At 36.5% G+C, this 13,521-nt stretch overlaps 1 protein-coding gene and 1 non-coding gene across 2 annotated transcripts; one reads left to right on the top strand and one right to left on the bottom strand.

The window, feature by feature from the left end:
- Positions 1-2,540: 2,540 nt before the first annotated feature.
- LOC124220122 (CD63 antigen-like) lies at positions 2,541-12,176 on the top strand. Its single transcript, XM_046628585.2, has 5 exons — positions 2,541-2,964; positions 8,246-8,434; positions 9,274-9,444; positions 10,350-10,586; positions 11,705-12,176. The coding sequence occupies exons 1-5, from the start codon at positions 2,887-2,889 to the stop codon at positions 11,768-11,770; spliced, it is 741 nt and encodes a 246-aa protein (XP_046484541.1). The 5' UTR covers positions 2,541-2,886; the 3' UTR covers positions 11,771-12,176.
- On the bottom strand, positions 4,195-4,276 carry TRNAS-UGA (transfer RNA serine (anticodon UGA)). Its single transcript has one exon. It is a non-coding gene; the product is annotated as a tRNA-Ser (tRNA).
- Positions 12,177-13,521: the final 1,345 nt, after the last annotated feature.

Raw genomic sequence — 13,521 nt, forward strand, 5'->3', positions numbered from 1 at the left:
CTCTGCAAGAAAAACTGCAATCTTTCTAGCACGATCCATGATCAAATTAAACCATGTTCGATTTTTGGGCGATGCCATGAACGGTGCTGTGAATGCCACCAACAAACATTATTCTCTCTGTGGATCATCGATAAATGACAAAGAGAGAGACTGCCATAATTGTTTCAAGTTGACAATTTTTATATCTGTTATGCCAGTTAACATGCGAGGAAGATTATCTCTAGGCCACAGTCGCCACAGTTATTCATAATTTTGTGTCGTTTGCGGTTTCCTCAAACTTTTCTATCCGGCAACTTCCTGTTATGCTTTCGTTACGCAGGAACGATTTTCTCGGGCGCTTCAGAAGGGCCCCGTATCTCTGACTAGTACTTATTACTCACAAGTTACGCTGCAACAGGAGTTATAGGTTTCTTCGACGAAAATTTTAAAGACTTCAGGGACAACAATTAACAGCGATCCAGCAAATAACCGATAAAGTTAACGCAATGGAAAAATTCCGAGTCTTTGAGACAGAATTAAGAATTCAAATAGAAACCTCGGATTTTGGGGAAATTTTTTACAATTTATTTCCCAATATTTTCACCAAATGAATTCGTTGCAAAACTTCAGAATTCATCCGTATAAAATCACCAAATTCTAAAAAATTATACTCATCTAACTTTTGACACGGTTCGATTGCAGCGAAGCTGCAAAACAAGACTCCGACCACGTGCTGACACACATAGAAATTTGCTCGATGTATGCATGTGTGTCGCATCCACAGTCTTACATACAGGTCTGAAAACTCCGGTAATGGGGTATGTACTCTTATCGAAGCACCGATCGCTTCGCCTAGTGACCACGAGTGTCGCTGCGATAGAGGGATGCAGGCTGTGTTTAACCTGTTTCCGTCTCTCTCACACAGCCTGCATCGTGGCCTGCATCCCTCTATCGCAGCAACACTCGTGGTCACTAGGCGAAACGATCGGTGCTTCAATAATAGCTAGGGAGCTGGGTGCCATTTTGGTCAATGATTTGTACGTCTCTCGTATCGATAGAGATGAAAGTTCAGATCAATACAAATCGATTTGGTCCAGTTAATTAAGGTCCTACGTCCCTGCGTTTTTGAGTTACAGTGCTTCAAAAATGTAAAAAAAAAGGCTGAAATAAAACATGTTTACAATTTGAACTTCGTTGTATAGTTATTTTTCAATAAAAAAAAGCAAATGGATATGTTGAAAGCACGAAGCAAGAATTTTTTTAAAAATATTCATTATATAATTATGATTATAATCAATTAACTTATTGATAAGTCAAATAAACAATCATTTGAAGAAAAAAAGTATAAAAAAAGGAAAAAAAAAATCAGGTGCGGAGGGTTTAAACACGGAACCTTCGGCGTGCTACGCTTGCCAGCCATCAATAGGCCACCGGGCCGATTGATCAACAGCGAATGCTTTTAGGTACATACCGTAGGAACGAAACTTTTGGAGCATTTTTCTCGTAAATGGCTGGCCATCTAGCTCTATGGCTTGGGCATTGTAACACTATGGGGTGGTACTGCAACCACGCACCGCCCCACCCCAAACTTCATTTCCAACCTTGGCGTTCCCCTTGTAAGAAAGACAACCTATACAGTTCATTTTATACCCACGGGACGGCAGGTAACAGATTTATAACCCGAATTTTTGAAATATGTTTTTAAAATTGTTCCTATCGATTGCTTGTATGTAACATTAATTATTTTTATTAACCTTTTGTAGGCGGAGAATTTTTTACTTGTGGCTTGGCGAGAGCGTAGAGTTGAAAAAAAAAAAATTTTATTCAAATGGTCTGCCTTTGGAAAATCAGGGGTCTGGATGTCTGCCTCTGGATTTTCAACGTTTTGAGGACGATTCTGAGCATCAGTCCAAGAGGCAGACACGAAGAAATGATTTAGCACACCTTTTTTTTTTACATTTTTGAAGCGCTGTCAATTGACAACTCAGCGCTACCATGGTGACAGACCATTTCTCTGTGGCCCTTCACATTGTTTTTAATCGAACAATTCAGGTCTGCCGAGCGAACATTCCATATACACGTTTTTAAATCACAAAGAAAACTTAAAAAATTTACTACTACAAAAGTCAGAGGTCTGGATGCCTGCCTCTGGATTTTAATCGTTTTCAGGATGATTCTGACCATCAGTCCAAGAGGCAGACACGAACAAATGATTTAGTACACCCTTTTTTTTTAAATTTTTCGAGCGCTGACAATTGACAACACAGGCCTGTCATGGTGGCAGACGCAGTCCTTAATGCTTCTTATGGTACAAAATTTGATATCAATAATGTCTGCCAGACGAATAAATCATTTAGAAATTTTGGCACCCAGCTCCCTAGCTATAAGAGGACACTCCCACCACTGAAATTTTGACCAAGTTTCCAGACCTGTGAGTAAGACCGTGGTCGCATCGCAGAGCCACGTCAGGGAACCCCCGACCCCCCGTGGCTGAACAGCCGGATTTCACGGCCTTGGTGTCTCGAACACATTGACGGAAAACGCGTCTGCCTCGAGATAGCGCGTCGCAACAGCTGCAGGGTCGAGACTCGAGCCGAGACTGTCGTGGTGTTTGTGACCGGCAGTAGTGTGGAAATTTGAGTCGAGTTAGAGGGACAGTCAGGAAGTCTCGTTGGCGAACTACGGATCGTTCGTATCTCTGTTCAGTTAACAATTGACCCCTCGGCAGAACTTTGCGTCCTTAAACTGACTCACGTCCTGTAAAATAACAGTCGATCGGGTTATTCGAACAGTTTCGTGTGCAGTTATAACGATTCCATTTAGTGCGGTTGACCGGAGAGAGTAAAGTCTCGCCGAAATAAACTTACTGTTTTTATTTTACCCCTCGTGGTATTATTCGCAGATATAATGGTGGTCGGTGTCCAACTTTCGATGGGTTCGCGCTGCGTCAAGTACCTTATGTTTATATTTAACCTGCTCTTTGTGGTAAGCATAAACTTTTTTATGGTGGTAACTCGGCGTTTTTTTGTTCACCCGTTACGGCCCGTACTTATTGAAAAACGTTCGATATTCGAAATTGAAAATTTATCGGTTATCCGACGCGCATTCGGCACCGCTTTTTTTTCTCGTGCGACGTAATTAATTGCAAATTGCGTCTTGCGTAGTATTCATGTGCAACTGAACAAATCAAAGGCGACATCTAATATCACCGCACATTCACGGAAAGGAAATGTAACTCACTTATTGAAATATCTATAATTATCTTGTAACGGTACGTCCCAATTCTTCTTATCAAACTTCACGGAAGTCAGTAACATGGCGTTATTCCAACGAACGCGATGCGCTTTTATCTTTGCTGTCGTTCTACATTTCATGCAACTTTATTCAACATACTTCGAACGAAAACGTTTGATTCGAATATATAAATTTGTATTTCTAAAAATATGCAGACTAGCTAAGTGTAACAGTGCGAGTTGAAATATCTGAATACTTCGTCACTCGTGTCCGAGGGGAACTTTAATCCAGTTTGTTGATAGACAGAAGCCTAGCAAAGGACGATCTCTGCAGTGATTTTCTTTAGCTTTTGTTTTTTAGCGTTATAGCTTAACCGTAACAGATACTTCGACTGCTGTTCGCGGTTATATCAGGTATAAGAATTTCCATCGAATTTATGTATATCATGTTGCGTAAATATGAAAGTTATACGTATCGCAAACCGCCTCCGGCAATTTATCGCGTGGAACAGGTGAAAGAACGTTTCGTACACCTTGTACTCATTGAGGAAATTCAAAACACCGAGACAAAATTCAGCGACGCTTTATATTATAGATTCATCAGAACGTATATAATATACTTATTGTTAGTGTGCGCGTTAAACCGAGACTGAAAATATTTCACCCATAATTTAAGTATGCACCAGAAAAATGATACCGATTATCGTTTATTTGTTTGTATAATTTTATCATTCATGGGCGTTGTTGAAATGACTATAAATAATACCGCATTTATCTGTTTAGGATTGCAGCGGTTTTGCAATCAAATAATATGCGTTGCATCTTATATGCGCATGATGCGAACAAAGAAGGCTGCCATTGCATATTTATTCCTTTAGAATATAGGTAGACGAAATATTGCCATAAATTAGATGCGAAATTAATTGAGTAGTGTATTAATATCGAATTGAATTCGATGAAAGAAATGAGAAAAAAAAAAATTCGCTGCGGACAGGATTCGAACCTGTGCGGGAAGATCCCAATGGATTTCAAGTCCATCTCCTTAACCGCTCGGACACCGCAGCTTGTAAATGTCGGAACTATTTTACTGTATATACTCTGCGATTGGTGTAGTAATACGTGTTTATTTTTAAACATATGTACATCAACTGTCAATAAACGCTTCTGCGTATGATCCAATTCTTACAATCATATACATGAAGTGAAATGACGATTATTCTTGCTGATAGCGTTCATTTTATGATTACTAATTAATCATTGTGTATTCTTCAATATTCAGTCCAAGGTTGAAAAAATTTAAATGGATTAATGGCCAGCGTAGATTTCCATATGTAGTTATAGGAACTTTTTTTTTTTTTTTTAAGTTTTTGGAAAAGTTATACTTCTGCTTATGTGCAAATATCTTTGATCTTTTCCCCCTATATATGATCTTCGAAGAGAACAAAGGAAAACGGTTATTTAAAAAATAACGATAAGGTCTTCCGCGTCTGGTTGAAATTGTGATTGCAGATGAATTTCTCGGTTACTAGTCAGCGTTCTGATTAACCCTTTGAGTCACACATCATTGTGCCGAGTCAACTTTTATAATAACACTTTTGGAATAATAAGATTACATGAATTATAAGTTTTGGGGTCGCTAATTACGGATCTGAAAACAGGTTCTGAAAATTCAAGATGGCCGATCCAATATGGCGTACGAAAATTGCTAATCTAATCAGATTCGGTGAAAGAACCATGCAGTGGCTTTCGAGGTCGCTGATTGGATTCACCATACTGAATTTTCAAAATCTGATTCCAGATTCCTAATCAGTGACCCCAAAAACCTCTGGACAGAGTTTTTCTCCGGGTTCGATCAGATTTTAAATTTTCGTCGGCCATATTCGATCAGTCATCTTGAATTTTCAAAATCCGATTTCAGATTCGTAGTCAGCTACCCCAAAAGATTATAATTTATGTAAAACATGTACATGCGTAGAGGCGTAACTTTCTCGAAAATGAATTATTCCTTCAATTTTCACGATTTTTTTCAATCAATTGCTTGCTAACAATAACAATTTACATTATATCGTAACAATTACTCCCGAGTATTGAATAGCTATTAGTATAATATCAGAAATAGCAAAAAACCGCAAAGAAGGATGTTGAAAAGTTCTGTAAATATACAAAAAATGGAAATAAAATAGATGGTAAGAAATACTTACCACTATGACTCAAAGGATTAAGGCACTTGTCGGAAAGATAAATTTTATACTTATTACAAGCAGAAGTCGTGCCTTAATTCTAAGTCCATAAGATAGAAGCGTTTACAATTATGCTCGCATGTCTTCGACATTATATGCAGGGGTCAAGCCCTACTGATAACTGCAAAATCATGGCAATATCGGTTCCACGTGTTAGGGAAAAGCAGAGAGAAATAAAGATGATGAAGCGGAAAAAACTGGTAATAACTGCAATGTGTGGAAATATAACAAACTGCGTGTGATTTAGTATATACTTTTTTTCAACTACGCCGTCGATGTCGGAACGACTCGTAGCACAGGGGGCGGATCGATTTTACAGAAATCAGTTCTACAGCGTAAATTTTCCACAGAATCGTTTCTACAGGAATATTTTTCTATAGAATATATAAATTAAATTAAATGAAATGAAAATGTAAGAAACTGACGATTAAATGCTTTTGAGAGTTTATGTGTCAAACACAATTTGTAGAAAAGTATTCTGTAGAACAATTCTCCTGTAGAATAATTCATGCAGGTTTATTTTTGTGATGTGAATCTCGAATTCCTTTCTGTAGTAAAATATTCCGTAGAACAATATTTTTTTAGAAACGATTCTGTAGTACATATTCTGTAAAATATTTTCTCTGTAGAACTGATTTATGTAGAATCGAACACCGTCCGTGGCGTAACATCGGGGTAATATTGTATTTCATAGCTTGTCTTTGACCTATTAATAACATCGAGTAAATTTGTACACACGTATAACGTCGTAGATAACGGTAGCGGGGAAAAATATCGTTATTGATGTTTATTTTAGGAATATATAATTATTATTATCTGATAATTTCTTTTGAAATTTATCTACGTTATACATACTTTTCCTTATCGAGTACGAATATTTTATGCGAAAAATTTCTTTCGTAGTTCAGTATGCTTTAAAATGTATAACGCGTACTCCAGCGGCGGGAAAGTAATCGCATTACAAAGGGGGAATTATAGCGACGTTATTTATCGATAAGTATACGTATATGTATTAATATGTATATGAGGATTGTATTCTTCTCGGTGACGCTAATGATTAAGTATAACGTACCGACGTAGTTATAACGTATGAATTTTAAAGTGTTGTAAATGCACTGCGACATTTCGGAAAGTAGACGATATAGTTATACGCCCATTGTCGGAAAAGAATCTTCAAACAAGCCTCAGATTGTGAAATTACGGAAGACATGAAAGAAAATACCGTTTTTGACCTCCTAAACGAAGTCCTCCATCGATATCTCGGTAAACGGTTGTCTGAAAATAGAAAACAAAATTTTGTCAACATCTATACAAATGTAGCTATCGTTGTACACGGCCGTTTTTTTTTTTTTTTTTGTTGATCATTTCCAAAATCACGATGGCTTGAAGTAAAAAAAGGGGTGATGAGAAAAAATTTTTATCCTTCACCATTTAGTAAATAATCGAAAAAAAAACCAGCCGCGTGGCGATAAACAATTAATAATATATACGAATGTTAACGACCAAAACTGAAATACTTTCGTCCAAGTTTTGCGCGATTGATATAATATTCCTGGTTATATTATACCTGAAATATTATGGTCTCCTCATACCGTGAATGTTTACTCTCGTTATGGAATTTGTTTGGAGAGGTTTGCGTAATTATTGATAGAGATGTGTTACATTATCGTTGTTTAGATCAAAATGAAACCTGGCAGTCGACAACAGGTTTGAGCATATAAATTTATTCGCCATTTCGACTGTCATTTTGAAAGAAAAAATAATTGGCGCTTTTTGAAGAGATTATCCGAAGAGTTTGCATACGAAAATTTAAACGTCAATTCAATGAAAGTACGGAAATTCGGAAAAAATTTAGCTTGCGAATTAAAAGTTGGTCTTATTTGCGTGTTTCGTTTCCTTATCTCGTAAAACTTCACGTTATGCTTATGCAATCGTATAATGTAATTTCGTTTACTGTAATTAATGTAAAGCGGGGATTAACAGAATACAGATTACGGGAATCAAACGAGTTCTCAATTTCATCAATCTCATTCGACGAATTTCAAGGGAAATTATAACTCTCGGAAAAAAAAAACTATTCTGGCAGGGATTTTATCAGTGTGATCGCTTTTTAATAAATAATGTGATAAATTGTGAAATATACTAAACTGAAAACGGATATAATTCAGTGTTGAATACAGCGACCAGTCGACTCATTGTTTACAAATGTACATACATTATTTACTGTACGTATGACCAAGTCTTCTTCTTACCTCAAACAGAAGTCTCTTAGAAAAAACTTGGAAGTGGTTTTCATATACCGAAAGCTCGAGAATATTTTTTTTCTTCTTAATTTCCTTTCTACTTAACTTCGCTGAAAGTTCAAATATAATTCAAGGAATTTACTATCGTTCAGAATATTTTTTTTCTCTGCATATTCATTTGAAGGATATTTTGCGACATCGAAAGTTGAACGCTGCCATTCGGAGGTGGAATAAAAATTTTTAAACTATGACTTGGTGATTTTTGGCAAAGTTGTATCTAAAATTGTTGAAATTCCAACAGTCTGGCTGGAAAAATTTTTGAAAGAATGGCTTCTCATATTTCATATTCATTCAATTCTATAACTTTACCTTACGTATGAATTAAAAATAAACTCTCGAAATATCTAATCCACTTTTCAACACGTTACACAGGACAATACATCTTCATTTCAAAATTGTCATCTCATTTTTCATGTAATCAGTATTGAATTTGACGTAATTGTTTATAAAAATAACCGGCTTTATGTACGTAAAATTTGTTTGTTAACAGATTAGCGGAATCCTGCTGATCTCGCTTGGATCGGTGATTTTTGCCATTTTCCATGAATACCGCCATTTCCTTGACAAGGAATTCCTCTCGGTACCATCGCTGCTGATAGCGATTGGTGTGATAATTTTCCTCATCGCATTTTTCGGCTGTTGTGGAGCTGTTCGGGAGAATTACTGTATGCTTGTTACGGTAAGCAAATGATGACGCGATAAATGATTGTCTATAAGATGTAAACTTTTCTTGTATACAGTGTTAAAAGTTTCTCTATGGAATTTCTTACACTGTATTAAAAGTTTTATTCGAATACACTGAGAGAAATTTTTAGTTCCGGTTACCGCTCAGTCCTTAACTATTTTCATTTTTTACCACAATCGAAAAATATGGTTCTAGGTACAAAATGAAAATTAGTTTTCTAGCTCTTACCGGAAAGTCTAGTATCCGTTACTATTCTTCCTCATTACGATCACTGTTGCTATATTTTCTTGTAATTGTTGCGAAAATTTAATGATCGTGCAATAATAAATTGACGTTAAAGCCTTGTTTAACTAAAAAAGTAGAGTAAACCGAAGAAATTGATTTTGCGTTGCAATTACCAAAAAAGGATCGACTATAGCGCAAAATGGTTACGCATACCTCGTTTTTTGTAATCCCAACAATATTCAAACAGTTTTTTTTAACGATACCTGTTTTACTGAATTTTTCTAGTTACAATAACAAATGAAATTTTTCTCAGTTTACAGAACAGTGTATTCACCATACATTTAATGTTCGTTCAAATAACTTTTTTGTGTTTTTCCTATAAATTTTATCACAATCAAAAATTTTCATTATAAATTTAAGACAAATATATAGTAATTTACGTCTTTGCATCTAATATGTAAATTTGCAACGTGTTTCTTAAATTGACAAATCTTTTGTACAGTAAATGTGCAGTAAATTCGCAATCATTTTTTACGGTGTAATTGATTCCGCATTTTTTACTCTGCATTTGAATTGAATTGTAGCTATTTTTCTTGAAATTCCCACAGTTTGCCACGTTGATGATACTCGTATTCATCCTCGAACTTGCCGGTGGAATTTCTGGATACGTACTGAGGGCACAAGCGTCCGACATCGTTACTGAAAAAATGAACAGCTCGATGGCCGAATACAAGGACAATACCGAGATCACTTTCCTCTGGGATGGGATTCAGAAGAAAGTAAGACCGGATGTTCTACCTGTTTATAACTGCAAAAAAATGTCCATCTATCGAACGAAAGTTTTATCCTATATCGCGTTACACGAGCCAATCAAGCACCATGCATACGCTGATGGAGGATATCTTTATAGCCTATCTCTATCGTGCATGTCTGTATGACCTTGTGTCCTTCGATTTGGAACGGGTTGTGTACGGTTTTAACGACAATAGCAAAGGCTCGCGAAGATCAGTGTTTCTCAGTCACCTTGTTATAATACCGTTTTTCGTCAGTCTTGGCGAATTACAACAGTATTTTACACGGAAAAAAACTGTTTTAAAGCAAAATAGTTTACTCATGGGCTGACTGACAATAAGATAAACAAATATAGGATCGATTACTTGCTGTCTTATCGAAGAACTATCAGTTAGTTACATGCTGTCTGTTTCATTTTTCTGATTTCAGTAATTAAACTTTTGGTAGTTAATAAAATCATTTTTAAATGGCTTAAAATTGGTCGTAGGTCATTAACCATTGCATACTTAAACCGTTCAAAACCGCAAGCCCACGTTTTTTTCTTGTTCCCCGTTCTTCCGACTATTCGCACTGCGTTATTTGCAATGAAAACCCATAACATTGAATGTTGGATGTATAATAAGCTATAATCGATTTATCGTGATTAAGTATAAATTCGGACTATTCAAAATTTAGTTAGACGCATTGTCTCGGTATGAATTAGTAGCCTCCTGTAGTGACATTGTCCACGGCAAAATGTGAAGTAATTTTTTCAGTGAAAAAATTTACAAAGCGTCTAAAAAATAATTGGCCATTGTATTTACCTGAAATTATACAGTGTTATGGTCCGAGGTAAAATTGAAAATTCAAATCCTTTACCCCAGCTTCATAACTGACATGGTTTTCAAAACAGCTCCGATGCTGCGGCACAAATGAGCCGAAGGATTGGCAGCTATACTTCGACAACGATTCTCTCCCAATGACTTGCTGTGATCCACAAGCTGGTGCCGCTGGAACTGTGTCCTGCAAACTCAATTCAACATCAGAGCTGCACGTCCACGATGTAGGCTGCGCTCCCGCTTTTCTTGACTTCGTCAAAGTGCACGCTCTGCAACTCGGCGGAGTCGGTTTCGGCGTCGCTTTTCTACAGGTAATTGAAAAACAAATTTGAATGTGTTTCCTTTTTTACATTGTATCGTTTGTCTTACACGGTGTGTGCGTTTTTGTAACTGTAATATTCCTTTATGTAACGCGAGCATCTTTTTTACACGGTCTTTCATGCGCGTTTTCCGTACATAATGTTCGCGTTTCTGTGACGGTTGAGTGAGTCTGCGAATGCGCATGCGCGGAGCACCGAAAATACCACTTTTAAGTTCTAGGAGTTAAGAGTGGTTTTTTCTGTACCGCATGCACGCGCTATCGCAAAAAAATCCGACATTAGGCCACCCTAACCTCAATTTTGTGCTTCGTGAAAAAACGCGTAACATACTCTTGTTATATCAAGAATTATGGGCAACAAGTAGGCAATGGTCTTTTCGCCGCGCGTATATGCAATATTCGTTTTCAGTTCACTTAAGACTCTTACGCTCGATCTGAAAGAACAAATTTGCGCCCTTGTTGCACAATGTACCATTTCTTTTGCCTTCTACATTTCATCTCTTACCGTTGATAGGTTTATTCATTCAGGCTTATACACGTCAATTAAGTATCGAAAGAATAAACCTAGCTCTCATTCGGTAGAGATCTGTTTTCGTATGATTACAGTAGACTACGAGTATATACGTACGGATCGTAATAAACACGAGAAACAAATCAAACGTAGCAAGATTGTACGAATGAGAACACGACTTTCAACGGAGTTGAAAATATGTAAAATGATACATTGTGTTACAAATGTGGCGAATGGGCGATTTCCGATGAGTGTGAAGTTTGCGGCGTAATCGGCAAAGACGAGTGCTGCGTTTGCACACGAATACGAATGTAGCAATTGTACGCGCACTAGTGTGAACGCAGCATGAGACAAGGCGAGCGCTTTATCACACGAGTCAGATGTCGACCATCCGTACGCGTCACACGGTTTTTTTTCCAACACTTGGGATGGAAAGTTTGAATTCAGAAGCAATGAAGGTTGCATTGGAAGTGCGCTGACTTGCGGTTAGGTTACTTACGCTTAATGCTACTGCATGTAGATGATGATATTTACTGAGTGATATGTGGCGCATTAATTATTTATTTATTTTCATCTCTTTTTTTTTCTGCTCCCTACAGTTCGCCGGTATCTGGTTTGCGATATCCCTGGCAAAGTCCATCAGAAATACTTACGAGTCGGTTTAATTATCACGGAAAAAGCGCACCGTCTTTGAGATGGAGGAAAACTAAAAGAAAATCTCATTCCAAGAATTAAACGTTATTATCACTATATGTATAATGACTTAAATTTGTACATATAGCTGTGTATGCTTTTATACTTCCAACTTACTAATATTGAAATACTTTGTTGTTATATTATACTCGTGCCTGTACTTATACGATGTGAAAAGTGGTGCCATATAATTATATAAGTATATTATTTTGTTTGATACATTATTCATATGATTCAAAAAGAATTTAGAAAATGCGAAAGATAGGTACTTGGCACTAGTTCTACCGTTTATACGATTAATGAAGAAATTCTGAGATAAAAATAACTATTGTACTGACAAAAGTGTTATTTCAAATGAATGTCAAATTTATATGTGAATTGCATTAAGTATCTCTTTAACAACCAAAAACCTTCACCTTCTGTACATATTACCTCGACTTTCACAGTTTAGTCCAATATTATTTGATATGTCAATGCCGTCAGAGATCTTAATGAGTTAGCTACCACGAAATGCGGCAGGAGAGCGATCGGAAAAGTGTATAAGACAAATTTCCAGACAATACAAGTACGACGAAGCGAAGCACGCTTTTAACACGATGGTTTTTATAAATCTCATTTGAAATACTAGCTCTAAGTAAAAAGGTGTTATGTACTTTCATTTTGTAAGCAAATATGTGATATCAATTTGATCGGTTGCATTGGAAATTGTTTGAATAATATATTGACGAGATGTCTGCATCGTTTTTTATTTCAAATCTTTTTCTAACTAGCTGAATTTAGGTTTGCTACGGTTTTCAGTTAGTACTGTTGAATATTGAATAAAGTGCCTGTTACCGAACGAAACACTTTATCAAAATTTCGATTTTATGATCGTGTCGTGTCCAAAAGCAACACAAAAACACAAAGAAAAAGGCCCGTTTGAACAACCAACAAAATCCGAAGTTGTATTGGAAACCATATTAAGTGGACACAGAGATTTATCGGACACAGCCTGATTGGACAGTAACGATGTTGGATGCTGCATATTGAATAAACTCCGACGGACCAAGAATTTAAATAAATATTCGAGCACTCGGTTGAAACCAAAATTTGTCAGATGTCTAAAAGTATTTCTAAAGTCTCATTTCCAGCCGATTGCGGCAAACGGAAGCCCCGGTATATATAAATTTATACGGCAGTACACGTTCAACTTAAAGAAAACGGGATTCAAGGTCAAGGGGATTACATAGAATTTTTTTCTCCGCTGTAGAATCAGTAATCACTCGATTTTATGTCATGAAAAGTCTTTATAGCGTGGTTGACCGGATACACAACACAAAAAAAATATTCACGCTTAAAAACATTTTTCTTTAAATCGTATCTTTCAGCGACGGTTTGATGGTGACAAATTATTTTTGTCCAAAAGTTGACAGTTTGATAAACGAAGGATATGTGTCGAAAAATTGTTTTTCAGACGCCAAGTACAGTGTAAGGAAAAAAAAAATCACGCCGCGGTAAATGCTCGTTTCCAACTATTTGAACAATTTTAAGATAATGTTCTTTATTCAATCTAAGATATTCCCAAAGTTGGAGATATCAAAAAACTGTCTTCGGAATTCAAAGGATGACTCATTTATAATGCTCGCAGTTCCACGATGACAATGATTATACCACTACATGATACAGTAAGATGGGATGGCCGAAATGTAATGACATGCATAAAGATATGCATCGTATATATAAT

Source organism: Neodiprion pinetum, chromosome 5 (genome assembly GCF_021155775.2).
Source record: "Neodiprion pinetum isolate iyNeoPine1 chromosome 5, iyNeoPine1.2, whole genome shotgun sequence".
In the NCBI taxonomy this organism is placed as follows: domain Eukaryota; kingdom Metazoa; phylum Arthropoda; class Insecta; order Hymenoptera; family Diprionidae; genus Neodiprion; species Neodiprion pinetum.